Here is a 25,863-nt window from a genome sequence, read left to right as displayed (position 1 = left end):
TCGGGCCTAACCGTTCTCTTTGCCTGTGGGGCCTACTGGGCCTTCTGCGGGCCTGAATCCTGGCCCATGGATGGGTTTCAAGTCGTATTCAGGCCGTGGTGGCCCAGTAGGTGGCATAATTTTTTTCTCTGTTTTTTGTTTCTCTTTTGCTTTATTTGTTTTGTTTTGTTTCTACTTACAACAAAAAACTTATTTATTTTATTTCTAATTACTTATGTATTTTACTTTAATTATTTTATTTTTATTTATTTTACTGCTGCTATTTTTATTTAATTTATTAAGGTTTATTTATTTTAGTTACTATAGTTTATTTTATTTTATTTTATTAAGGTTTATTTATTTTTATTTATTTTATTAAGGTTTATTTATTTATTTACTATAAAAAATGAACATAGATGCGCCTATAGAGAAAATTCAACCTAAATTCATAATAAATTTCTATGAAATTCAAAGAAATTTACTGTGAATTTAGGTCAAATTCCCTGTATAAGGGCATCTATTTTCACTTTGAGAGGAGCTCAACAAGGCAGAGAGGGACGGGCTTATAAACTGGTGTGAGCGCCCTTCGGTTGGCGAGGTGGGACTAAACACTGGCCGCAACTAGGACCAGCCCTTTAGTCCCGGTTTGTGGTATGAACCGGGACTAAAGGGCTGTGGGCCAGGAGCGTGGCCCATTGGTCCCGGTTTGTCCCACCAACCGGGACCAAAGGGTCCGGACGAACCGGGACCAATGCCCCCACGAGGCCCGGCAGGCCCCTGGCCGCACAAACCGGGACCAATGCTCACATTAGTCCCGGTTCGTGACTGAACCGGGACTAATGTGAATATTGCCCTGTGACCAAAGCCCAGTTTTCTACTAGTGGTGACTAGAGAACTCTGTCAATCACTATCTTATCTGGAAGATTAACTCCCACTTGATTCAAGTGATTGTAGTACTCAGACATTCTGAGCACACGCTCACTAGCTGAGCAATTCTCCTCCATCTTGTAGGCAAAGTACTGTCAGAGGTCTCATACCTCTCGACACAGGCATGAGTATGAAATACCAATTTTAACTCTTAGAACATCTTATATGCTCTGTGGCGTTCAAAATATTTTTGAAGTCCCGGTTCTAAGCCGTAAAGCATGGTGTACTAAACTATCAAGTAGTCATCATACCGAGCTTTTGGCAAACATTCATAACGTCTGCATCTACTCCTGCAATAGGTCTGTCACCTAGCGGTGCATCAAGGACATAATACTTCTGTGCAGCAATGAGGTAAATCCTCAGATCACGGACCAAGTCCGCATCATTGCTACTAACATCTTTCAACTTAGTTTTCTCTAGGAACATATCAAAATAAAACAGGGGCGCTAAACGCAAGCTATTGATCTACAACATAGATATGCTAATACTACCAGGACTAAGTTCATGATAAATTAAAGTTCAATTAATCATATTACTTAAGAACTCCCACTTAGATAGACATCCCTCTAATCCTCTAAGTGATCACGTGATCCATATCAACTAAACCATGTTCGATCATCACGTGAGATGGAGTAGTTTCAACGGTGAACATCACTATGTTGATCATATCTACTATATGATTCACGCTGGACCTTTCGGTCTCCGTGTTCCGAGGCCATATCTGTTATATGCTAGGCTCGTCAAGCTTAACCTGAGTATTCCGCGTGTGCAACTGTTTTGCACCCGTTGTATTTGAACGTAGAGCCTATCACACCCGATCATCACGTGGTGTCTCAGCACGAAGAACTTTCGCAACGGTGCATACTCAGGGAGAACACTTATAATTTGATAATTTAGTGAGGGATCATCTTATAATGCTACCGTCAATCAAAGCAAGATAATATGCATAAAAGATAAACATCACATGCAATCAATATAAGTGATATGATATGGCCATCATCATCTTGTGCTTGTGATCTCCATCTCCAAAGCACCGTCATGATCACCATCGTCACCGGCGCGACACCTTGATCTCCATCGTAGCATCGTTGTCGTCTCGCCAATCTTATGCTTCTACGACTATCGCTACCGCTTAGTGATAAAGTAAAGCATTACAGGGTGATTGCATTGCATACAATAAAGCGACAACCATATGGCTCCTGCCAGTTGCCGATAAGTCGGTTACAAAACATGATCATCTCATACAATAAAATCTAGCATCATGTCTTGACCATATCACATCACAACATGCCCTGCAAAAACAAGTTAGACGTCCTCTACTTGGTTGTTGCAAATTTTACGTGGCTGCTACGGGCTTAGCAAGAACCGTTCTTACCTACGCATCAAAACCATAACGATAGTTTGTCAAGTTGGTGCTGTTTTAACCTTCGCAAGGACTGGGCGTAGCCACACTCGGTTCAACTAAAGTTGGAGAAACTGACACCCGCCAGCCACCTATGTGCAAAGCATGTCGGTAGAACCAGTCTCGCGTAAACGTACGCGTAATATCAGTCCGGGCCGCTTCATCCAACAATACCGCCGAACCAAAGTATGACATGTAGGTAAGCAGTATGACTTATATCGCCCACAACTCACTTGTGTTATACTCGTGCATATAACATCAACGCATAAAACCTGGCTCTGATACCACTGTTGGGGAACGCAGTAATTTCAAAAAAATTCCTACGCACACGCAGGATCATGGTGATGCATAGCAACGAGAGGGTGAGTGTTGTCCACGTACCCTCGTAGACCGAAAGCGGAAGCGTTAGCACAACGCGGTTGATGTAGGCGTACGTCTTCACGATCCGACTGATCAAGCACTGAACGCACGGCACCTCCGAGTTCAGCACACGTTCAGCCTGATGACGTCCCTCGAACTCCGATCCAGCCGAGTGTTGAGGGAGAGTTTTGTCAGCACGACGGTGTGGTGACGATGATGATGTTCTACCGACGCAGGGCTTCGCCTAAGCACCGCTACAGTATTATCGAGGTGGACTATGGTGGAGGGGGGCACCGCACACGGCTAAAGGATCAAACGATCAATTGTTGTGTCTCTAGGGTGCTCCCCTGCCCCCGTATATAAAGGAGCAAGGGGGGAGGTGCGGCCGGCCAGGAGGGGCGCGCCAGGTGGAGTCCTACTCCCACCGGGAGTAGGACTCCCTCCCTTTTCCTAGTTGGATTAGGAGCGGAGGGGGAAAGAGGAGGGAGAGAGGAAGGAAAGGGGGGTGCCGCCCCCTCTCCTTGTCCTATTCGGACTAGGGGGGAGGGGCGCGCGGCCCTGCCCTGGCCGCCTCTCCTCTTCTCCACAAAGGCCCACTATGGCCCATTAAGCCCCCGGGGGGTTCTGGTAACCCCTCGGTACTCCGGTAAAATCCCGATTTCACCCGGAACACTTCCGATATCCAAATATAGGCTTCCAATATATCAATCTTCATGTCTCGACCATTTCGAGACTCCTCGTCATGTCCGTGATCACATCCGGGACTCCGAACAACCTTCGGTACATCAAAACATATAAACTCATAATATAATTGTCATCAAAAGGTTAAGCGTGCGGACCCAACGGGTTCGAGAACTATGTAGACATGACCAAGACACGTCTCCGGTCAATAACCAATAGGGGAACCTAGATGCTCATATTGGCTCCCACATATTCTACGAAGATCTTTATCGGTCAAACCGCATAACAACATACGTTGTTCCCTTTGTCATCGGTATGTTACTTGCCCGAGATTCGATCGTCGGTATCCCAATACCTAGTTCAATCTCGTTACCGACAAGTCTCTTTACTCGTTCTATAATACATCATCCCGCATTCATGAGCATTGGTCCCGGTTCGTGCGCTAAAGGCATTAGTCCCGGTTCAAATGAGCCCTTTAGTCCCGGGTTGAGACACGAACCGGGACTAAAGGGTGTGATGCCCTTTAGTCCCGCTTCGTATCTCAAACCGGGACTAAAGATTAGACCTTTAGTCCCGGTTTGAGACACGAAACGGGACTAAAGGGTGCAATGCCCTTTAGTCCCGGTTTGTGTCTCAAACCGGGACTAAAGGTCCCATTTTCAAACTCTACCTCCCCCCCGGTGGATCGCCTTTTCAGTTTTGTAAAAAGCAAAAGAAAATGATAAAAACTTCAAAAATTAAAATCCTTTGAGATGTAGTTATGTTACTACATCTACTAGTTAGGAAAATTTAAAAACTTAAATTTGGACATGTTTTGCAAAAAGTGTAGGGAAAATGTAAAACGGCTATAACTTTTGCATACGATGTCGGAAAAAAACGTATAATATATCAAAATGTTCAAAACGAAAATCCGCATCCAATTTTGATGGCCTACGGCCTGTTTGCAAATTTTTAGAATCCTCAAATTACAAAAGGAAACAAAGATATGCTCAAATTTCAGTTCTTTTGAATTTTGGTTAAATCTGGTCAAACTATGGTCAAACTACTTGTTCAAAAAGTATTAGTGTTATTAAATAATTATTCAAGAATATTAGTGTTACTAAATAATTATTTCAATTTTTTTGAATTTTGGTCAAATCTGGTCAAATTGTGGTCAAATTGTGGTCAAACTACTTACTCAAGAAATATTAGTGTTACTAAATAATTATTCAAGAATATTAGTGTTACTAAATAATTATTTCAATTTTTTTGAATTTTGGTCAAATCTGGTCAAACTATGGTCAACTAGTTATTCAAGAAGTATTAGTGTTAGTAAATAATTATTCAAGAATATTAGTGTTACTAAATAATTATTTCAAATTTTTTGAATTTTGGTCAGATCTAGTCAAACTGTGGTCAAACTATGGTCAGACTACTTACTCAAGAAATATTAGTGTTACTAAATAATTATTGTTTTTTAGATTAATAGTTTCAAACTCAAACAGTGAAACGTGTGACTTCATGCTCAAGCTAAACTTCTGAGGGTTAATACGATTGACATCTTACTATTGTCAGGAAAACAACAAGTGTAGACTTGGAAACGAGGGGGAATAGAACCCGGAAGTTAAGCGTGCTCAGGCTGGAGTAGTGAGAGGATGGGTGACCGTTCGAGAAGTTGGATGATTTGGAATGATGAGGGGTGATTAAGATTAGAGGTTAAATTGAGCAGTGATGAGGGGTGATTAGAGATTAGAGGTTAAAATAATTCAGAAATTTGATAATCGGGAAAAAAATTCAAAAAAAATCGTAAAATTTCCGAGACAAAATTTTAGAGATTAGAGGCTTTAGTAACGACCCTTTAGTCCCGGTTCAAGAATCGGGACTAAAGGCCCTTATGAACCGGGACAATGGGCATTTTTCTACTAGTGGTGTCCAACCCACTTCATGGTGTATTTAAGCACACATCCATTACTGAGTGCACGCATGCCTACCTTTGCACTAAGATCCACCATTCTCTCCCAGCTTCCACATATTCCACAATATCCAAATATTGATAATTCCCACCACCTTCTCCCCAGGCACGACAAGATCTACTCCACTGTTAGTAGGAGCCTCTCCAACGATCTTTATAAAATTCAAAGTAAAAAATAAATCCACAACTTCCCATCACAATAATGCCTTTGTCCAATCATACTAACTCACGTAGCACCACCATGACCTTACTAAACCGCACCAATACATATCACTCAAAATCACTATCTCAAAGTGTGAATGCTCTATACACTCATACAAACCTGTCATAAATAAGACGCAAAAATACAAGACCACTCTAGCGGATAAAAGTTCCACTGTATTCTTAGTTAACAGTCGAGTGGACTACCGTGTGCAAAAAAAAGACAGTTGAGTGGATTAGTTTTGGACGGTTTCGGAGTTGAAGAATGAAACTGTGCTCAGGCAATACTAGTTGAGATAACCGGAAATAATATAGTTTTCTCCTATGTTAAAATACAGAGGCCAATTATTTGTTCATCAGCAGTATGTGTTTTGAGTCTTAAGTTTCCCCGTGTGTAGCTAGCATTTGGATGTATAACCGCTAGTGTCACGGACATTCACAAGCTAGGTGGGGCAACCGGCCAACCACCATCTGTGCAATCTGCCCAGCCAGCCATGACCACGAGGCCTGGATATTCCATGAACGAGATCCATACTAGCTAGCGCCATATACACAAAATAATAAAAGTATCGCTAGTTGTTAGTTGGCCTCTAGCTTTAGTTTTTCCACACGAGCTGACAAAATTTGGTAATAGCACGCCGCACTACCAAACAAGCATTCGACAATAGGAGGGTTAATTGACATATTTGACTTTTTTAGTGGGAACTTTGCGGTTTATAATTTATTCATAACGTTCAGCGATTACAATATTGGATACACACTCTAATGGTTCATGCAACCATGATTTGCACAGATTATTGCCACAACACACTTTACCTAAGACATGTGTCACTTCATTTACCGTTTGCCCCTCCCACTTCACCTAAAGCCTTTCTCTGGACCTTAGCAAGTCCTTGATCTCCTCAATGAGCGGCTCGTAGACCGACCTGTTCAACTCCTCCTCCGTTAGGGATCTTGCCGCAATTTGTCATCTGTCTCCAGCACCACCATAGGCAGGCCAGTTCAAGCAATAACTAAATAGCCCACCTGCATGCCAACAAGTGAACTCCTGAGAAGAGACTAATGGGGAAAACTGACAAGCTCTCAATCTGCTCCATCCCCAGAACTCTTCCAACTGCGCCATCAACGTTAACCTTAATCCACTCCTCCTCCGGCGCACGCCAGAGCTGCCGAGGTTGGCCGGGACAAGCCTGTCTAGCCACTTTGACCACTCCTCCTACAGCCTTCGGGCCTGGTCAGGGACCTATGCAGGATCCTCTATACCGTTGCCATCTCTTGCATTGTTTCGAGCAAGCCACACTTGATATATGGTCATTATCATCATTGATCGCTCGTTTCACTTAGATGGTCCAAATACCAATTTCACATATAATATGCACTATGTTTCATAAGATTGAATTGTTTGGCGTTTATATAAGATTCAATTATTTGAATATTATTTGATATTTTTTTAAAGCGCTTGCTGCTTCGGCTGGTATCATTAAGAATTAACATGACCTCCGACACCAGCTGAAAAAATCAGGAAAACCTAGGTTTCTACGTGTTCCATCCACAACAGCATATATAAGAACTACATGCAACAGGAAATGAGATGATAGGGTTCTTTCCAAATTGACCCAACTCCTTAGATTTCTTAGCATTTGCGCGGTGAGACCTCATCAAAATCCAGGATTAGATCAGACTGGGTATCCTAATCCTTTACCATTTCTATTAGTCTGATTTTTTTTTAAAAGTATTCTGAATGAGCCCTACGAGGCAATTGGTCGCACATGACAGATAGTTGCAACCCAACCCACGGTTGCTATACAAGATAACTGCATAAATGAGAAGATATGCAACAAGTGGGCAACTAGGCGCACGGAACAAACGGTTGCAAGCGACGTTTTCTCTACAAGACAACAATGAGCTATTGGTGCAAGCACCCACAGCCCACAGGTAGTGATAGCTATTGCATTGACCCGCGTCTAGTCTTTTCCACACGTGTTGACAAATGCATGGATTTCTCTGTACTTTTTTTATCCAGTGACTGTCATCTCTACCTGCAGCTAGCCGTCGGTTTTGTGCCCGTGAGCGATGTAATTTTTCTGTAGCTGAGAGAAATGGCGGGCGTTGCTTGGTTTATTCATTGCTTTTGTGTGGGCGGGTCCCGAGTTGCCGCCACTAGTGAGCATTTATCTGATTGTCTCTTAGATTTAGGGGCAAGGGAGGTGTACCCAAGCATGGGTCTTCAGTGACAAGTTGTAGCTGATCGACTCGACCAGTCCAAGTCCAAGTTAGGCATGTATGCATGCTGCTATTGGCATTGCATATACCCCAATTTTGGTTGCACTATCGTACGGCTTGCTGTGCCTGCTGTCACAGTGTCACTTGCACAAAGAAAAATGTAGCACCTTCATCTTGCCGTTGGTCCCGGCTATAAATTCCAGCCCGCCTGTGATCATTCCCAACTCATCAGCTCGATCATCATCGTCTCCTCAAGGCCATAGCTAGCTAGCTCCACTATACAGACCACCGAGGGCGCATGGCGCTGACGAGTCACCTCCTGGTCGTCCTCCTCGGCATCGCAGTGCCGCTGCTCTTCTTCTCCCGTGCAGGTAATCGTCATGGAGACGTTATCCTGATTATCGTATGTTTTTCTGGAAACATATATACGCTGTAGGTGTACGATATAACTTTTTTATTTTTGAGAAAGAACGATAAACCCTTGCCTCTGCATCGAAGTGTACGACTTAATTGTGATGTTTCTTGTTGTACACGCACGTACTGCAGAGGGGGGCGAGGTAGGCGTGTGCTATGGGAGGATGGCGACTAACCTGCCTGACCCGGCGACCGTGGTGCAACTGCTCAAGAAGAACAGCATCACCATGGTGAGGATCTACGACACCGACCCGACGGTGCTGCGCTCGCTGGCCAACACCGGCATCAAGGTCACGGTGGAGCTAACCAACGAGGAGCTGCCCTCCGCTGCCACGGACCAAAATTTCGCTGATCAATGGGTGCAGAACAATGTCAAGGCGTACTACCCTGCCACACTGATCAATGGCGTGACGATCGGGAACGAGGTCTTCAAAGAGGCTAGTCAGTTGAACTCTCAGCTCGTCCCGGCCATGACGAAGGTGCAAGCGGCGCTGGCTCGCCTGGGCCTGGCGGACGCCGTGAAGGTGACCACGCCCATCGCGTTCGACGCGCTCAAGATGTCATTCCCGCCGTCTGAGGGCGCGTTCCGTGACGACATCGCGTTGTTGGTGATGAGCCCCATGGTCAACTTCTTGCAGGAAACCGGGTCGTACCTCATGATGAATATCTACCCGTACCTTGCGTACCTGAGTACTCCGGGCATGTCCATCGACTATCTCTTGTTCCGCCCCAACGTTGGCGTTGTTGACAAGAATAGCAAGCAAACGTACTTCAGCCTCCTCGACGCGCAGCTTGACGCTGTGTACTATGCGATGGAGAAGCTGCCGTCCTCCAGCCTGCGTGCTGGGGGGATGAGGAAGCTCACAGCAGGGGGCGGAATACTGGAGGTGAAGCTTGGTGAGAGTCACCACCCAACCAGAGGCCACCATGGCGTGGGAACAAGAGCCAACGCCCAAGCGTTCACCGATGGTCTCATGAGCAAAGTGCGTGGCGGTAACTCCGGCACCACCTCAAACAAATATAACCGGCTCGCCACCAGTGCTGTCGGCACCCCGCACCGTCCCAACGCCGATCTTGACGTGTACATCTTCGAACTCTTCAATGAGGACAACAAGCCCGAAGACGAGCAGGACTTCGGGTTGTTCTACCCAAACCAGCAGCCCGTGTACCAAGTCGACTTCGTCCATGGTGCCGGCCCCGTGCAACCGAGCTACTGCACCGCGAAGGCCACAGCCGGGGACGCGGCCCTGCAGGCGGCGCTGGACTACGCGTGCGGCCACGGGGCGGACTGCAGCGCCATCCAGCCAGGCAAGCCCTGCTACAAGCCCAACACCAAGCTTGCGCACGCGTCGTACGCCTTCAATGACTACTACCAGAAGAACGGCCGGGCCAGCAGCGCGTGCGACTTCGGCGGTGCCGGCACCATTGTCAACCAGGCACCATCAGGTGAGTCCTTTGGTACGACGACTATCCACTCTACAGTCTACACTAGTGGCCAGCCATGACGATTCCATTGCTTGCGTAGGCCGCTGCGACCTTAGCCCGAGCTGGTGTGTCGCGAACGCAGCGGTGGGCGCCGCACGGCTGCAGAACGCGCTGGACTACGCCTGCGGTCATGGCGCGGACTGCACTGACATCCAACCTGGAGCACGGTGCTTCGATCCCGACACCAAGGTCGCCCATGCGTCCTTCGCGTTCAATGACTATTACCAGCGCCATAACCAGGCCGCCGGAACGTGCGACTTCGCCGGTGCCGGTACCATTGTCCGGCAGGCACCAAGTAAGTTCTCTGCTTTGAATTTCTCGTTCTAGTTTCACGAAGCAAAATGTACGCGTCTGTTTGTTAATGGTGATTTCGTTCCACTCTTTACAGAGATAGGCAACTGCGTGCTGCCGTCAAGGGCCTGAACTGAAGAAACTGTAGCCAAAGCGAAGCTTTACTACCACGAGATTAAGCAATAATCCCGACAGATTATTGTCTGCTGCCGGCAAAGTCTAGTTTTCAAATGTAAAACTGCATGCTTTTCATCAGGTGCTTAGAGCAAGTACAATAATGGGCTTATAGCCTGGTTACGTGTCACTTTTGCCTATGTGAAAAGGAGTGATGTGGAAAAATAGTGGGAGAGGACTCTCATATAGAGCCTAGCTCTATGCTTACTCCTAGGCAATTGCAATAAATATGAAGAAAGTGATATAAAGAGATGAAAAAAAAATATTCTTATAGCTAACCTTATTGCATGAGTGACTATACAATAATGCTAAACATACAAAGAGTTACACGCAATTACATGCGGACTAGGATTCTTTCCTCCATGAAAAGAGCCAAACAATGAGGTTTATGCCTGCTATTGTAGGCAAGAGTATTATGAGAACCATGCCTGGAGCACTGTACTTTCTCCCTGTACAATTTGAGATGACTCATGTTATGCCAGACGAGTGTAGCAGACATGAACTGAAATATCACAAGATTACACCCTGCACAATTTGAAATGATTATAGGGAAATGGACACTGGTTGATTCTTTAGAGTTTGAATATAACAATTTTCAGGAATTTTTGTTTCATCTATGCCTAAATATATATAGAGGGAAGCAGAGCAATGAGCAGAGGAAATGTCCATATACTTTACTCAAAGTTAAGAGCTCACCCTCTGCTGTCGCCGATGCAGGAGGCATGGGCGCTCCAGAGCTCGGCGACGTTGCTGGCAGCTGCACCATCACGGGGCCATTGATGAAGGGCTTGGTCTCGTACTCGAAGCTGCATCGGGGACCAAGAAGCCTGCCCCCGATACTGTCGGTGAACTGCACCGGCAACTGCGCGATCAACTGAGCGAGGCAGTCCCGGCGTGAGGTCGGGGGTGCACTGCGCCCAGCTGTACACCTTGGGGAACTCCCGGTCGAGGTCGGCTTGGCCGGTGGCGTACCGGCGCGTGGAGTTGTACGCGGCGTAGTCGGCGGTGGCGTTCATGAGCGTGGCCACGGCGCGCTGGTACCGGGCCGGCTCCGACGTGGCATTGGCGTCGTTGCGGACCGTGTAGGTGAGCTCCACGCCCAGGGGTCCGGAGTCGTCGGCGGAGAGGAACTGGATGTCGGAGTAGCGGAGCATGCAGGCGTCGTAGTAGATGACGGCTTCCTTGGAGCCGGGGCAGACGTTGGGGAGGTTGGCGAAGGCGTTGGCGAGGCAGCTGGAGCAGGCCCTGGAGTTGGCGTCGCCGCGGCAGAGCGCGAGGGCCGTGACCTTCTCCGGGACGGCGCCGGCCTCGCCGGTGGCGAAGAGGTTGGGCGACGCCGAGGCGTTCTTGGGGAGCGCGGCGGCGACGAGGTTGAGCTTGGCCAGGTACTGGCTCTTGTCGTCGTATTCGCCGCTGTCGCCGCACACTGACCACGGCTCTCCTGCGACGAGGCCGCTGGGCGCGAGCAGTGGGACGGCAAGGATGAGAACAGACAAGGCGACATGGTGAGCCGCCATTGAGCAGAGCAGCACGGTGGACGAGCAAAGGTAGCTTTTGGAAACCGGGAAAATTAATAGCAATTGGAAGTCGCCATCCACTCGGTGCAACTAGGGAGGGTCGTGTTTAATGTCTCAACGTTTACATGTAGCCGCTTGACGTTTAATTTCCCTTGCTTTAACATCTTTTGCACAAATCATCTCATTTAACAGTTTTTAACTTAACTCAAACTATTCCATTTAGCAAAAGTTTTGCTGGTTTTTAACCCATTTAGGTCATGGTTTGCCAGTTTTTGCCTCATTTAATGATATATCACATGATTATCGTCCGTCAGGTACACTAGTGATCAAACCCTTTTCAAAAAACTAGTGATCAAACCCTACATTTGACCCTTCACTATCTCGCTGTTGCGGATTAATATTTCAGTAGGAGGCAATGTTTTACGTTGTAATCGTTGTTTCTACATTTCAAAATTCGAATCATGTATCAGTATTCGTGAACTCACGTCATGTAATTTTCAAAGGATACGACATTTGATATCATCGGAAAAAAATGATGGTAGATCTGATGACTATTCCGCTCGACAAATGTAATGTCTTCTACTATATTAGCAACAAAAGTTGGAAATTCTTCTGCATATTTCATGACATAGCTATCAACCTATTTTTTTAACTTGTTATTAGCATTCAGGAAGAAACCCTGAGACAAGGGAGTAACTAAACTTCAGCCGAAAACTGTAACCAATAGAAAAAGTGACACAATAAGGTGATCGATTTAAAACCACTCTAGCGGATTTGCCATGGTATCAATCGCCGTCCACTGTATGGAGTGCCCTTCATAATAATATAAAGGCTACCGAGGCGATGCACAAACCCATAATAGCTATAATTATACCCTCCAATTTATTTTACCATGTGAAACCTCTTTCTTGGCCACCCCAATAATTCAATTGTTTCCATACTAGATTTGCATTTGGATTACAATTAGGATTTGAACAACCATTTAACACAATTCTTAACTAGAATTTGAACTATGGGCTCTTCTTCCATTTGGAAGTGACCTCGCTCTTGGGGGAGGTTTCTACTGACGCGACTTAAGCCGCCACATGATCGACGAATACTTGTGCATCATGGCCGTGGGATAAGGCCATACTTTTACATCATGGCCGCGCTCCAGTGGGAAAATGGGGGCGAATTTCATGCACACGGGGTGGGAATCGAGTGTGAAATACGGCTGCAACAATTAATTGACGCCCTTCTCAGTGGAAAAGCGTCTACTCCATTGTGTTGCAGATGGAGGCCACTCCATATAAGCAGCCCCAACCTCCAGATGCAGGCACGATTTGAAGCGCCCTCCATAAATTATGCAGTCTGAGAGACATACAACAACTTTACTAGAACGTTTTTGTTTCCTTTTTACTGCAATCGTCATACAGATGATTATTCCGACAATCAATCTCATATGATAACTCTGCTAGAGTTGATTTTAGGTGATAAGGGCATCTCCAATGCGAATAGCCTACAATTGTCCAGACCACACGGTCTAGACATGTTTTGCCATCCAACGCAATTATATATCGGTCCACTGATTGGTTCAGACCTACTTTTTCCCGCAAACCGGAAACAAAGTGGGGGGGGGGGGGGGGGGGGGCTTTGCGGGCATCCCTACCGCTACCACGCAAGTGTTCAACAATCCTGACCCACCCAAAACCCTCTCCCTCACCCGCGTGCTTTCCCGCCTGACGCCAGCAACCCGCATTCATGCCGCTCTAGTATGGCCAATCCGCATTAACGTCGGCCCAAAGCGGACGTGACCTCACGCTGGCGCCAACATTGAAGCGGCTTGCTGGCCGAGGACGCGGCCCGCAGTGCATCCTCGGTGTCCGTGCTTGCTTGTTCAACACCGAAGAGATGTTTTCTAGACGGGACATGAAGGATATCTACCACGCCCATTCAATGCCCGTCCGTCCGTCCGCCGCCATCAAACAGGCTCCCCGGCTGAGGAACCAACTCTGGCTTCCACACATTGACGCACCCAGACGCTTGGCCTCATCGAAATCCACTATTTAAAGGTGGCCATACCAACTCTGTTGTTCCGTGAGCGCGAGTGGGAACATGTTGTGGGAGAGGCTGTCGACGGAGCAAAAGCACGAGGTGGCCGCCCTTATAGCTGCCTGGTAGAGCCGCAGGCAGATCGAGACCGACATGTCGGCCAGCTCGCCCGAGGTCTCCAACGACGACCCCACGAAGGAGACGGACTCCAATACCGTTCCTGTGCATGCCGACTTGACCATGGAGTAGGCGCAAACACACTTCGTCGCCATGGCAGAGGAACAGCCCGCGCCGGCACCTATGTCGGTGTTCTAGCAGGCACAGGAGGAGCAGTGGTACAACATGTTCTTCCTCGAGAAGAACCTGCTGGTAGAGGGCTAAATCTACGGCAAGCGCGTGAGCAGGGTGGTCGTGGCCGCCATGACCGCGGCGAACCCCAACATCGTCGCCGAGCAGTGGGCGCTCTACGAGGCCGCGCGTGCTCAAGTCGCTACTCGCAACGCAGAGGTGGCATAATCGGATGCGGAGGCGACGCTGGTGGCACAGGCGATCGAGGACGAGAACGCTGCCAGCTACGCGTCCTATGTGTCACCACCGAACTTTTGGGGGCGCATGTGGCAGGAGGACGACAGACAGACCAGCCACGTCCATCATCGACCTCACATCCACCGGCACCGGTGATGGACAGGTTGCAGACTCCGCCAAGAATGAGTAGGGCATGGGAGGCGGTGGGGGCTCGAATCCCAAGTGGGAAGGTTCGTCTCCTATGTTTTACTCTTCCTCCCGGTGACCACACCTTCACTTAATGGGTCTTGCCCCCGCCGCTCATTGAGACGATAGATGTGGACGTTGTCGCCAATGCGGAATAGAAAGGAAGTGGACGACGGGCGCCGCCATAGGCTAGATTTATGTCCAACCCCTTATTTTAATGAAAAATATCCGAAATATAATGAATGTACTCCACTTTATATGAAAATCATCTGGTTTGTATGAATTTGGTTCGGTTTGTTGAAATACACATTAAATTATACGGGGATAGTTTTAAATGACCGGCTTTCACATCAGTATTCGTGGACTGTCCCGTGTTCATGGACGGATGAGGAGTCTGATTGAGGTGTGGTTGGAGATGCCCTAAGGGTGTGTTTGGTTGCCTGGATGAGGCCCAACCAGACCCGTGCGGGAAGGAAACGGGCTGTTTGGCTGGCTGCATACACTGTTTGCCCTGTATAGCACGGAACTTCAATCACCTCTGGGCCTGACTCACTGGAAACACTCAGATCGACAGTTTCTTGTGAGCCAGGCCGAGGCGAGCGCAAGCGAGCGGGCCCTTGCACGAGTGGAGATGGGAGGGATGCGAGGTGATTACGTGAGGTCTTCTTCAACCTCGAGTAAGCTTCTCTCTAATCTCCTCACTTCCTGGTCGTCCCTCTGATCTACACAACGGTGTTTTGATTCGAGGTAAGCTCTACATGAAAAAGATGCACCTCGATGCTACATTTCCATTCACGTGATCGGTTCTTAGTTTCGTCGGCCGGAAGTTCTTTATTTCGTGTTCCCGTTTGGAGCTAATCTCAACGAATTTTGTCAGATTCGTCGCGCATGATCGATCGTTTGAAATTTCCTTTGACCAGCAGCCTAATCTCGCAGTTCCGCACAGCATTCGTATTGTAAGTTTTTGGTTTCGACGATCTTAGCTTCATCTCTCCTTGAATAGCAGTCTAGTGCACTCACGCTGCCGTGTCGAGCTCCTCTGTCCTCTGCTCAGAGCCCTCCTATTCGCCCCTCTCGACGCCGATGCCCTTCCCCTTGATTTCCTTGCCCGCGTCCTACTGCACTAGAGTCGTTTCCGGCGTCGCTCATCTCGGCCTACTCTCTGTCGTCCTCCTACTGCACTAACGCTGCAATGGCGCGCGCACTGCTTTCTTTTGTCCTCTGCCTCCGTGCACACTGCAGTTCGCCGCGCCGCCGACGGGGTCGATCATCTTGGCCTCCTCTCTCTCTCGTCCCACTACACTGGAGTCGTTTCCGGCGTCGATCATCTCGGCCTCCTCTCTCGTCCTACTGCACGGACGATACCATGGCGCGATCACTGCATTCTCCTCCTCTGTCCACTGACTTTGCGCGAGCACCGCAACTAGTTCGCCGACGGTGTCGCTCGTCGTGCCGCCGCCGGGGTCGCTCGCCCACGACTCCATGCTCGTCATGTCGGACACGGCACCACGGCCACTATCCACCGTAGTCGCCATGGTCCGGCGCACACTGCATTTCTTCTCCCCCTTCCTCTGCTAGCTCTTAACCCTGTGTGTTAAGTGCAAGTGCTAGCTCTTAATCATACCCCATGCGGGCAACCAAACAAGTGTAGTTGTATGCGCCGAGACAATGCAGGCAACCAAACAACGTGCCAAAGTTGATCCCCTAATGCAGGAAGTTCATATGCAGGCAATCAAACAACTTGCAGATGTCGCATATGAGGCTGTTTTTCTACAGCCAGGCTGAGTGGAGATGGGTATGCAACGCAGGTACTGTAGCCGACGGAAATATTCAATTAATGTTGTAACTACTTCAAATAATTCAATCTCATGAACTACTAGAAATATGCTCCAAAAGCAATAATAAATATTCAAATAATGTTGTAACTACTTCAAATAATTCAATCTCATGAACTACTAGAAATATGCTCCAAAAGCAATAATAAATATTATTATTTCCGTGCCTGTAATTAATATTTATTTTTTGTGCTATATGCAATGGTTCTTGATTCAGGATACAAACAAGATTCAGAGAAAAACCGTTGCATGTGTGGAACAATAAACACTAGTAGATCCCTTTTGTTGCCTCTAAAACTAGCACTTGTATGTTGATGATCTTGCATTCCTAATTTTTGGCCATTGTCAAAAGTAACAACGATGCCGACAATAGTGAACACATTTATATTGAATAATGGTGTTGGACAGACCCAACTTAATGACTAACTTTCTCCATTCCAATGAATAAGGCGTGCATGCATGCAAAATTTCAGCTTTGGCCATAAATTAGACATACCAAATGAGGATTTTGTGTGATAAAAATTATATCGTTAAATTTGTGTTCAAAAGAAGTTTTCAATGGCATAATTTTCAAGTCACAAAAGTATATACTATTAATCTAATTTACATTAAATTGGATTTTGGAAAGCGTGCGCATCTTATATACTGAAATGGAGGGAGTACTTCGATGTCACATCGTCAAATAGTTATAAGTATCATCATACAAATGTTTATGTATACTCACTTCCTTACACCATGAGAGTATCAAATACCATCATGCCAGACGGGTGTACTTTGGGATTCGTCAAATGTTACACGTAATAGGGTGATAATAATGGTAGCTTGAGGAGCTTGGGAGGTAGTCCAGGAGCGGATGCAGATTGTGGTCTGCATCGGCGGCATCTGGAAGATGGTGGATCGTGTGCTGGGTTCATGGTTCGCAGATGTGGTTTTCTCCTCCGGCGTCTTAGTCGTGTGGAGGTGCCGGATCTGGAGTTCGACGGCGTGTTCGGGGTGTTGCCCCGGTCTAATTTGTTCAACGGTAATTGTTTCGCTTTTGGTGAGCCACCTTGGAGATCCGCAAAGCTACTTATCAGCGATGGAGCCGCTTCGAGCTCGGGTGTGAAGGTGATCCGTCATTTTTTCCTTTGGTGGCTGCTATGTGGTCCGCAAAGTTAGACGATTTGGAATGACCGATCCACAATTAAGCAGTTAAGAGGGGTGATTAGAGACTAAATCATTAAATAATTCAGAAAATTAAAAAAATCAATTTTTTTACCAAAATTTTCAAAAAAAACTTTAGTAGTGGGCCTTTAGTGGCGGTTCGTGCTGAACCAGTACTAAAGGGTGGGGGGTTTTAGTCTCCATCCTTTAGTGCCGGTTGCAGAACCGGCACTAAAGGCCCTTACGAACCGATAATAAAGCTTCGTTATCTACTAGTGAAACATGCCTAAATATCTGCCTACGACCGTCGTGCTGCTGGTGTCTATCTAGCCATACCTTGAGCTTGGACTTTGGTCTTTGGAGTCCACGTAGTCCGCCGGACGAGCCGGCACGGCACGCTAGGAAACCATTGGAATTCCCAAGTGGCATTAGGTGTAGACGCAGAGCGGAGACCTGCGCGGTCAAAGTCCTCAAGGCAGGCGGCTACGAATCATCCGTCAGCCAAATATTCTCCCAAGTGTTGAGAAATCATCTTTGGCTGGACTTCACCGGCGACGACCTACACGACACCGCAATTGGCGATGAAATTTGACGTTTTCCATTTTGGCCATCTATGCAGAAATGGCCAGATCTTTGTTAAACAAGTCACATCATCCCGTTTGCGCCAAGACCACGGGCTGCATATATCTTGCCGAAACTTTGTTTTTACACGGATGAGTTTACCACTTGCGCGGGCGGCTGATCAACTTTGACTCGTCGTTTCTAATGGAAAACAAGCGCGTCGAGGATTGTGGTGGAGCCAGTGGACTGGTGCGAAAATGAATGAAACTGGCTCTTTTTTGAAACTTCAATACAAAATGGCTCCAATCTGAAAATATTTCTGGAACTGGCCCTTTTGCATGACACCAGGGGGTAGGGCACCATGGTATTTGGCATGACGCCCTAACCCGGGGCGCCATGCTATACGTCGGTACCATGGCGCCCTAGTCCGGGGCGTCATGCTATCTAGCATAGCGCCCCAGCCTTGGGCATCATGCAAAAAAAGAGCCAGTTTGTAAAATATTTTCGGATAGGGTTATTTTGTGTTGAAGTTTCAAAAAAGGGCCAGTTTCGTCGATTTTCATTGGACCGGTTGTGTGGCCAGGGTAGGGTGAGCATGGTGGTGGGGACATAAGAGCATCTTCAACTCGACTTTTCAAACCGTCTATATGTTTGGACGGATAGTCTGAACATTGATCTGTGTGCTCACTTCCAGTCCGTCGAGGCTCTCTTAAACAACTCTTACAACTCCCATCTCTCGAGTAGTTGTATATATGGTGGACACTCTCTCATTGGTATTTCGACTCTCGGTGATGGTCGAGCTGGTGAGCCCATCATGCGTCACCAAGGTATCACATGATGAACTCGCCCAGATCGACCGTCCATGTCAGAAGTCGATTTCTTTCCTTCGGGAACATTTCTTACAACTCTCATCTCTCATGTGGTTGTATATATGTTGAACACCCTCTCATTGATATTTTGACTGTCGGTGATGGTCGAGTTGGTGAGACCATCGTGCATTACCAAGGTATCACATGACGAACTCGCCCAGATAGACCGTCAATGTCAAAAGTCGATTTCTTTCCTTCCAGAACATCTCTTACAACTCTCATCTCTCAAGTCAACCATAAGCATAATTATGCAGTACATAGATAACCATTACATAATTAAGCAGTACTAGGATAGACCGTTGTTACTAGGGCATACTACTCTAGTAGATCATTACAAACCATAACCCATAAGGAACTCTCTCGGCCGAAATAGCCGCCTCCTCAGCGTCAGCGTCTGCCCTCTCGGCCGCAGCAGCCGCCGCCTCAGCGTCTACGGCCGCCCTCTCTGCCGCAACAGCTACCACCTCAGTGTCAGCGGCTACCCTCTCAGCGTCGGTGGTTGCGCTCTCGAGAGTTACAACCACCCTAGAGGGGGCCTCAATATCCCTAACAACTGTCTCGACGACCCCATTTTTGTCCTTCGCTAGTGAACACTCGGACCTAAGTAAATAACAACATTTTTGTCTCTCGTGCTCCTCACCTTTTCTATCCTACCACCTCCTATCAGTATGGGCCACACGCCAGATTATTGGGCTTTTGGCCCATCTCATGAACAAGACCGGAACAAACAAGACAAAAAATTTCCTGGCTCTCAGGATCTTTGGAGGAGTGATAACTCGCTTGGAGGAGCCGGAGCGCAGGATTCCGTGGAGCCGGAGGACTACCGAACATTCTCAAGATATAATTTAATTTCTTAATGCATACCTTAGGATTAGGTGGGTGTTAGAACAACACCTGACATTACTTGCAAGTTACTCTCCAAGAGCCACGATATTAGTGTTAGCACAAAGTTTGTGACATCTTCATTCTCTATTATGCACGTGCAAATAAAAAAAATCATGAATCTATGAGATCATGACACAAAGACACATTCTAGAATTAGTCGATAATACACAAAATTTAGCCAACACGGAATATGTGTGATATGCATAAAAACCTAGTTATAAAGAGCAACTACAAGAATAAATCCTTGAAGAATCAGATAACAATCGATAAGTTATTTCATGAAATATGGCACTATATACATGACATATTTAGATAGCAATTGGTAATCGAAGATTGTGAATCAAACTGCCAATTTAATTTTCATATGAAGACTAAAACTACAACTAACTGAAATATAGTTGTGAATTTCATAAATCAAATAATATCTGTTACATGTAAAGTTAAATATAAGTTGGATTTCTTAATGCATAGCTTAAGATTAGGTTGGTGATAGAACACCATTCAACATTAATTGCAATTTAGTCTCAAATGTCATGATATTGCTGATGCACAAATTTAGTTGCATTTCATTGTCGATTATGCAGGTTTAATGTAAAAGGGAAGCATGAGATTATGAGATGTTGACACACATACATATATTGTTTGCTCACAATTGCAAAGTGATCAAAATGAAATAGTATTTTTTATGTTCTAGATAATTAAGGTAAAAATGGTTAATATAAACTATAACACAATGGTCAAGAGAAACGGCATCACCATGGTGAGGATCTACGACACCGACCCAACGGTATTGCGCGCCTTTGCCAACACCGGCGTCAAGGTCATGGTGGAGCTAAACAACGAGGAGCACGCCGTGAAAGTGACCATGCTAATTGTGTTTCACGCGCTCAACACGTCGTTCCCACCGTCCGCAGGCATGTTCCGGGACAGCATGGCGCTGTTGGTGATGGCCACATGCTCGACTTCCTGGAACGGACCAAGTCGTACCTCATGATGAATATCTACCCGTACCTTGCATATCTGAGTACTCCAGGCATGTCTATCTATTGTGTGCCGAACTCGGCGGCCGGGGACGCGGCCTTGCAGGCTACGCTGGACTACGCATGTGGCAACGGGGCGGACTGCAGCGCCGTACAGCTAGGCAAGCCCTGACATGAGCCGAACACCAAGCTTGCGCATGCGTCGTACGCCTTCAACGACTACTACCAGAAGAACGGCCGGGCTACCAGCGCATGCGACTTCGGCAGTGCCGGAACGATTGTCAACCAGGCACCATCAGGCGAGTCCTTATATACTCCTAGTTGACGACGACTATCTGCTGTGCACAGGCACCCAGCCATGATGATTCCATTGCATGTGTAGGCCTCTGCGATCCAAGCCCGAGCTGGTGCCTGGCGAATGAGGCGGTCAGAGCCGTGCGGCTGCAGATGGGGCTGGACTACGCATGTGGCCACGGCGTGGACCGCACAGACATCCAGCCCGGTGCATGGTGCTTCGACCCTAACACCAAGGTCGCGCATGCGACCTTCGCATTCAATGACAATTAAAGTGTTGTGGCCGGCCGCCGGAATGTGCAACTTCGCCAGTGCCGGTTCCATTGTCCGGCAGGCACCAAATGAGTTCATTTCTGAGTTCCTGATTCTATTTTAAGAACAGAAAATAAAAGTTTATGTTTGTTAATGGTGATTTCGTTCCACTCTTTACGGAGATCGGCCACTGCATGCTGCCGTCAAGGTCCTGCCAAGACCAAGCTTGATATACGAGCTTAAGCAATAATCCCATATTATCCTCTGATGTATAGTTTTCAAATGTAAAACTAGATAAATAAATATCCATGTGCTTTTCATCTGGTGCTCACAATACTTTTGTATTTTTGAGAAGAAACAATAAGTAGAGGAGGAGATGCAGAAAGAAACAGACGCATTAAGATTTCCTTTTTCTTTCACCCTATGGACGATCATCATGTACTACTGGAAATCACTCTACACCGAGTGCCGAAAATACATGACGAAGGGCCAAATAAACTCGGCAAAGGCTTTGCCGAGAATTCCTCTCGGCAAAGAGTACTCGGCCTACACCTCTCAGGCAAACAGAATTTCGCCGAGAGCCATCTGTCGGGCACTCGACAAACTGTTTGCCAAGAACCAAATAGTAACTCTCGGCAAAATAAAGCGACTTGATGGCCAGTGGTGCCGTTAGGTCTTTGCCAAGAACTAACAAAGTACTCAACAAAGTTATGCACATTGCCGAGAGCCAGTGCTCGCCTTATCTAGAGTAAGTAGTTCCCAGCAACTCTCCTTTACCGAGTACCTTTCTCAGTCTCTCGGCAAAATGAAAACCAAGCTGCCAACGTATGCCACATGCCCACTATCCCAAGCGTTGTACTCGGAAAATGTAACTTTGCTGAGTGGTGCTCTTGGCAAAGATGGATTGTCAACATGATTTCTTCTTTTTCATGTAACCCTACAACAAAAACAAATATAACAGTAATATCCACTTAGAGAAACTTTGTATACTATATAAGGATCACATACATAACAACAAACTCACAAAAGCATTATATAGGGTCCACACAAGCTTCATATGAAGTCACTAAGTAGTTATTTAGCAAGAGTGCCTTCTCACTAAATAACAAAATGGTCAATGCATGTTTACATACGATCACCTGATAAAAGCAACACCATAACTTGGACGAACTGAAAGAGGATTATCAAGTTCATCAATCCACGAAACCCAATAAGCTGGTTTGCACCATTTCCTAATTCACGATTTCTCTTCTCACTGAACACATACTGATTGTAATGATTCTCAGCCTCCTCTCTACTATTGAACAAATCGAAGGAGCTACCATTGTAACGAAGCGCTTGTTCATTGCATGCGGACTATGAATCCTACACTCCTGGACACCTACCTCTGTACACTGCATACCACTTCACCTACAAAGAAAGAGAAAAAAAAGTCAAGAACGAATGCAAATTCAAAATAACACATGATACATAAGCCATGCAAGCATTCATCACTCATATACTGAAAAGCATCAAAAGTGCTATCCAAGTCCACATTAGCAGCTACATAACTATATCACTAAATCAAGGTCAAACTATCTAGGTGGACTCTGAGATGTAATCAGTGAAGCCAATGATCATGGAGTCGGAGCAGGTGGGGATAGCCCACACAGTGGAGGAGCAAGCGTAGTTAGGAATGATGGTCGGTGGACTCAATGGCATCGGAGCGTCGCTCTCCTTAGGTGGCGGGCCCTCGCTCACCTTAGTTGGCAGTTTCTTCTTGGTCAGATCCACAAAATACTTTAGTACGATGAGTAGTGGGTTCACTTGAATGAGCGCCGCCAACGGTTCCTTATTAGTGCGCTCCTCCTTGACCACAGAGTCGACCCTAACGGAAGCTGCGTCATCGGAGGAAGCCATAACTACGAGATCGATCGGTGTTAACACCTTTCAGCACACAATGAAAACAATAATATAAGAATCAAATATCAAAGAATACTTCTAATCTATTCATCGCAAGCCTACAAAGCGACCTTGGTAATGCACTTGGGAAAGAAGGAGAAGCGGCCATCATCGACAGTCGAAATACCAGTCAGAGAGTGGACCCTTCCTCCAAGAACATCGAGCAATCACAAAGGGAGCCCCATGGGACTACAAGTCAACATAAGCATAATTATGCAATACAAAGATAACCATTACACAATTCAAAAGTATTAGGATAGACCGCCGGTTCTAGGTCATACTACTCTAATAGATCATTAGAAACCATAACCCCTAAGGAACTCTCTCGGCCGCAGTAGTCGCCGCCTCAGCGCCAGCGTCTGCCCTCTCGGCCACAGCAGCCACCACCTCATCGTTAGCAGCTGCCCTTTCGGCCGCAGCAGCCGCCGCCTCAGTGTCAACGGCTGCCCTCTCGGCCGCAGAAGCTGCCGACTCAATGTCAGCGGCTGCCCTCTTAGCGTCGGCGGTTGCCCTCTCGAGAGCTGTAACCACCCTAAAGGGAGCCTCGGTCTCCCTAACAAAGCGTGGAGCTGGTGGATTACCGAACATGCTCTAGTTATAATTTAATTTTCTTAATGCATAGTTTAAGATTAGATGGGTGTTAGAACAAGACCTGACATTAGTTGCAAGTTACTCTCCAAGAGCCATGATATTAGTGTTAGCACAAAGTTTATCACATCTTCATTCTCGACTATCCACGTGCAAAGAAAAAATGAATCATGAATCTATGAGATCATGACACAAAGACACATTCTAAATGAGTAGATAATACACAAAATTTAGCCAACACGGAATATATCTGATGTACATAAAAACCTAATTATAAAGAGCAATTAAAAAACAAATCCTTGAAGAATTAGATAACATTCAATAAGTTATCTCGTGAAATATGGCACTATATACATGACATATTTAGATAGCAATTGGTAATTGAAGATTATGAATGAAACTGCCAGTTTAATTTTGAAATGAACATTAAACTATAACTAACTGAAATATAGTTATGAATTTCATAAATCAAATAATATATGTTACATGTAAAGTTAAATATAAGTTGGATTTTTTAATGCATAGTTTAAGATTAGGTGGGTGATAGAACAACATCCAACATTAAGTGCAAGTTAGTCTTAAATATCATGATATTGGTGATGCACAAATTTAGTTGCATTCCATTGTCGCTTATGCAGGTTTAATGCAAAAGGAGAGCATGTGGTTATGAGATGTTGACACAGACACATATATTGTTTGCTCACAACTGCAAAGCGATCAAAGTGGTTAATATAGACTATAACACAAATTTATAATAATATATGTGAGCCCGATGCTAAAAGTAACATGTATAAATTCTAGATTTTCTACGGTTGGTTTGAGTTCTTATGGAGGAGTAAATGATTACTAATAGTAGTTGTGAATTTTAAATAAAGATAAGAAGTACGTAGTCTTAAAAAATGCTCTTATATTATGGGACGGGGGGAGTAGAACATTGGGATGTTGCCTTCGCATGTGTGCGTGCTGCTGTGCTAGTTAAGATAAAATTGCCTTAATAACTAGTATATTTGTGCTGAGTGCTGATACATATCTGCCACCGGCACCAAATCAAAAAGAAAAAGAGGCAACAGTAATCATTGATTATGATGCTAACACTGCACCGCCAGCGTGCGACAAACAAACAAATCAATCCATCTGCACTGAAAAATAAGTGTACTACTCCCTCGGTTCCATAACGTAAGAGCGTTTTTGACACTGCACTATAAGACGGAGGGAGTATCATTCATCTTGAGCGGCTTAAGACAGTGATTACAAGACTCACTTTTTTTTCTTTTTTTGAAAAGGGGGGGGGGAGTCTGTCGTACCGGCATGGCCCCACTGATTTGTTTTCGATCGGAGCATCAAGCAGCGCAACCCGGGTCTTCGGCTTACCGAGAGGGGATAAGTCCACGCGAGTCACCCAGGGTCTCAAAAAGGTCTTAGCTAGAGTCCTTAGGGAGCTCCTACAGGGCTTCACATTATATCATGCATATATCATAAAGAAGGAGTATGGAGCCGGTAGTGGGAATCGAACCCGCAACCCCAAGGTTATGAGCCTTATGAGCTACCAAACTGCTCTATACTCTTAAACTAAAGAGGGGTAACTAGCTCCCCGGCCTCTGCATCAGAACGATGCATACGGTCAAATATATAAATAAGCAATTAGGTTCAACAAGGTCTTAAAGTCTCAAACGAAAGTAAAGGAAAGCTCACAAAGAGCCAAAGAGCCAATAACAAACTAACCAAAAAGCCACAACCGGCTGGCATAAGAAAGATAGGAGAACTAATTGCCTATCCTATTACATGACCGCCATCCAAACCGGTTGAAGATATCCCGTGCTGCCATCTCCCACCGGATAGATCCAGTAACCAAACGCTCCCTGGCCTCCGTCGGAGTGAGTAGGGACCACATACGGATTAACGCACTGGCTCGGAAGATAACCTGAAAAGAATGAATATTTGTTGTTCTGTTAAAAACCAAATCATTTCTGCAGTTCCAGACTGCCCACAATAAAGCACATACTCCTACGCGAATGTGTCTCACTGTTTCGGACTCTATCCCGTTAAGCCACGTTCCAAATAACGTGCTGACAGAATTCGGAGGAGTAATGTTAAAGGCTATGTGCACCGTCCGCCATAGAACTTTGGCCAACGGGCAATCAAGTAAAAGGTGTTTGATAGTTTCATTC

General features: G+C 46.1%; 2 protein-coding genes across 2 annotated transcripts; both read left to right on the top strand.

The window, feature by feature from the left end:
- The first annotated feature begins 7,842 nt into the window (after positions 1-7,842).
- LOC123183280 (glucan endo-1,3-beta-glucosidase 13) lies at positions 7,843-10,366 on the top strand. The gene is made up of 4 exons (XM_044596055.1): positions 7,843-8,095; positions 8,271-9,584; positions 9,664-9,918; positions 10,012-10,366. Exons 1-4 carry the CDS (start codon positions 8,023-8,025, stop codon positions 10,044-10,046), a joined length of 1,677 nt encoding a protein of 558 aa, XP_044451990.1. The 5' UTR covers positions 7,843-8,022; the 3' UTR covers positions 10,047-10,366.
- A 9,537-nt stretch (positions 10,367-19,903) lies between these two features.
- LOC123183279 (glucan endo-1,3-beta-glucosidase-like) lies at positions 19,904-21,266 on the top strand. Its single transcript, XM_044596054.1, has 2 exons — positions 19,904-20,583; positions 20,969-21,266. The coding sequence occupies exons 1-2, from the start codon at positions 20,350-20,352 to the stop codon at positions 21,185-21,187; spliced, it is 453 nt and encodes a 150-aa protein (XP_044451989.1). The 5' UTR covers positions 19,904-20,349; the 3' UTR covers positions 21,188-21,266.
- The last annotated feature ends 4,597 nt before the right edge of the window (positions 21,267-25,863 follow it).

The sequence above is a fragment of the Triticum aestivum genome, chromosome 1D, assembly GCF_018294505.1.
Source record: "Triticum aestivum cultivar Chinese Spring chromosome 1D, IWGSC CS RefSeq v2.1, whole genome shotgun sequence".
Lineage (NCBI taxonomy): Eukaryota > Viridiplantae > Streptophyta > Magnoliopsida > Poales > Poaceae > Triticum > Triticum aestivum.
This window is presented reverse-complemented; position numbering and strand designations above follow the sequence as displayed.